The following is a 3,489-nucleotide window of genomic DNA, read 5'->3' on the forward strand; positions in this document are numbered from 1 at the left end:
GAAACACCTTTGACCAAGTCAAGAGAAAATCCAAATGATTTTATTTTATTTTGGCATCAAATCAAAATGAAAATCAAAATGATGATTCTTGATAAAATTCTTCATAAAATTTAATGTTTAATGACGTTAAGAGTAAAAATTAAGTAATTCTGATTTTTTGTTGATTTTTGTGTGTTTCTTGGTAGATATTGCGAGAATCGATTCTTCGGTAAAGCGTTGTTTTGCAAAGACGAATCACTAATAAGAAATTAGAAATATCAATTTATTAACAGGCGAATGATAAGAGTTCAATATTGGAGATTTTAAAATCTCTCCATTTTATCTCACTTAGCGACTTCCTTTCTGTCAGTTTGTTGTTTTTACATTATTTGTGTTCACACCGTTTTTTCTTTTTATGTTGCAGCAAAAATGCGTAAAAGCACGAGCTCTGTACGACAATATCGCCGAGGCGCCTGACGAGCTGGCTTTTCGAAAAGGCGACGTTCTCACCGTACTGGAACAGAATACTGCTGGTCTTGAAGGATGGTGGTTGTGCGCTCTGCGAGGTCGACAGGTATAGTTATTTCAAAAGATATAAAATTTATATCTACGAATCTTTCTCAAATAGAAGTCTTGAAAACTCGAGATCCTTAAATGATAATCGTATAATGAAATGATATCGTATAATGTAGAAATCCCTATAAGTTTCGCGAGACCTGTATTTCGAAGAAAGGTTTATACTTCATCTGTAGGTTTATAATAAAATAATCGATTTTACTTTCTCAAAATGATAGATTTCATTCTTTAAATAAATTTGAATGAATTTATTTTATCTCATGGTTTGTAAATATTGAAATTCTAAATCTGATTACAATCCAATTTTCTGCTAATCGAAATTGCCTTAGGCGAATAATGTAATATTATGAAACTTCCTTGGGAATTCCGCTTGCATCTTCATTAACTGCATTTCTCCTCGTTCCATTACATTCTACTAGAGTTTATCCATTACACATTAACAAAAAACACGCGTTGGATATTTCTACGTATTTCGTATTATCTATACACGTCTCTATAATGCATAACATCCCAGACTCAAAATGAAACTGTTTTTTGTCTCTTTCGTTTTCTTTCTTTTTTTTCTCTCTCTTCTGAGAGAAGCATTATCATGAAAATGACGCTTGATTATGATAATCTAGCTTCGTGATCTCTGCCTTCTGACTGATGTCAGACATGATTGCGCATAGACGTAATTATTAATTATTAAGAATATGCTCGTTTAATTAGAAAGGTAGAAACGAGAAAGCAAGAAACAAAAGAAATTTCTTCCAAATTAATAACCAAAAGATTGATGTTTTGTCAATGAAGCCATTGCAATTCGATGCAAGCATAAAATACGCTAGAGAATTTGTTATTAATCCAAAATATTCAATTATATTATGTAAATAAAAGTCCACTGTATTATTTCTGTCTGTGCCAATTTAACTGTTTTATTTCGATTTGCTTTATTTATTTCCTATCTCGTTTGTAAAATTTTTTGATTTGTTGAATAGAAAGTCATAAAGGTTTAGCATATATTTTTATAATAAATTTTTAGTTTTTATGAATTTTATTTTAGTTATATTATTACTTAATATCCATATATTTATTTTGTATAACATATACACCGTTATGCAAAAAATAAGTTTCGTATTATTATATATTGAGCTCTTAATGTTTCGTTCTCTTAATTTTGTATCTCATTCTCGATGGCTGCTCGTGATGTTCCATTGAAAAAGCAAATTTATTTTCAACAGTAACAAAAGCTGTCGTCAGCTTCTATGTACAAGTACCTCGCGTGCACGAGACTGCTTATGCACATCTGTATAATGCATAAGAGCCGATGCACCACAGCGGCTCCGAAGGTTCTCGAGGTATGACGAGGCAATATTATTATCACGGAAATGGGACTAACGATCATGCATTACAATTACCTTCGATATAGAAGCAGACTCATGTCTACGATACCAACTACCATAAATACTTTTGCACTAACTAGGTATACTAGGAAAAAATAATGGCAAAGCTCATCTATACACACCTAAAGTTTCGCGATCAAAAAAACAGTTATACAACTATCTTTGATACTAATATTATAAAAAAGTAGACATTAAATGCTTTTTATATAATAATTAATTTATTTCAAGCTGGCTGATTGATTCATTTATGTCGTAGTTTTAAAAATCACGCGAGGTCATATCCGTGTTTGAACATATAGTGCTCTTCAAATCGAGTCCACGACCTCGGGCAACTTTCTCACTGCACGATCTTATTGAATCATTTTTTTGAAATAACTTCCGTTTGCTGAAACACTTGGTTCATCACCGTTGCTATGACCAATATACGTGCGATCCGTTTGGAGACATACGTGAGGTAATTGAGAGTAAGGCGATGTGACGTGGATGGAGGATGATTGAATGATACGGTTTCCTGATCTTTATTGGAAACTGGGAACTTTTGACATCGTCGAAATAGACTATTATTGCTAAAGGTATCGGTTGAATCAGCGGTTTGTGGGCTTATGACGGATATTTCCGCGACCTACTGGTGAATTGGAGTTATCAAATTCTTACTCTTTTTCAATGAGAAATTCGATATCGTGAAAGCTTAATTAAAATTAAATTTGATTTTATCAGTACCTATCACTTATATTATCAACGCTTCTGCTTTGATTGCATTTAATGGATCAAAATAATATGAAGACCAATAATGATCAATTACGAAAAGGTTAAGGAATTTTGCTTTGCAGAATTGTTGATCTGCGAGATAAAAAAATAGACAATTTATTACATCGGCAAAGACTCTTTTTATGTTCCTTTTTTCTGTTAATAAAGTTAAAATAAAGTCTGTTATATCGAGAAATCTGAAATTTTGACAAATATCAACCGAGATCTTAACATATTGGCAACGTTTTAGTGCCATTTCACCGAAAATGCGTACTTCTTGAGATTTATGAGGTACAACTTTGTAGTACTCGAGATAAACGAATGAGTTACGCGGCATGCATCACTTGGTGGCACGCTCGTTCCTCAAGGCTCAAGATACGACGCAACGAAGGGTGTAACGTTTATTTTCATCTTGATCTCACGAAATTACACAAACTCGCGATTCATAGACACATTCATAGACAGGAATAGCTAATTGGAACCTTCTCTCGCTCGAGAGTCCTTCTCAAATGTGTGAGTGAACCAAAAAGCTACCGCGCCTTTTTAGGGAGAAAGAATAGGCGGATATAAAAATTAAGAACAGATGAATAAAAAATATAACGGAGTGTATATAATAATAAAGAAATCTAAATTTACTTTTTTGATATATGGAACTAACAACTCAAAAGAGATTTTTAGCTCAATTAAAAAGTCTCCTTAAAAAATAAAAAAATGTATAATTTTCTAAAATATATTTTTGAATATAACTGAACAAAAATATTTATATAAATAAACTAACAAAATATTTATATATATATATATATATATT

The 3,489-nt window shown here is 31.9% G+C and overlaps 1 protein-coding gene across 1 annotated transcript in view; it reads left to right on the plus strand.

Annotated features, from left to right (window-relative positions):
- Positions 1 to 394: 394 nt before the first annotated feature.
- The window catches only part of LOC108687435 (breast cancer anti-estrogen resistance protein 1), a 23,228-nt gene continuing 20,133 nt past the window's right edge, over positions 395 to 3,489 (plus strand). Inside the window, exon 1 of the mRNA XM_018193193.1 lies at positions 395 to 553. Coding sequence (XP_018048682.1) covers positions 395 to 553 — 159 coding nt within the window. The remainder of the gene's footprint in view (positions 554 to 3,489) is intronic.

The sequence above is a fragment of the Atta colombica genome, unplaced genomic scaffold (assembly GCF_001594045.1).
Source record: "Atta colombica isolate Treedump-2 unplaced genomic scaffold, Acol1.0 scaffold102, whole genome shotgun sequence".
Classification (NCBI taxonomy): domain Eukaryota; kingdom Metazoa; phylum Arthropoda; class Insecta; order Hymenoptera; family Formicidae; genus Atta; species Atta colombica.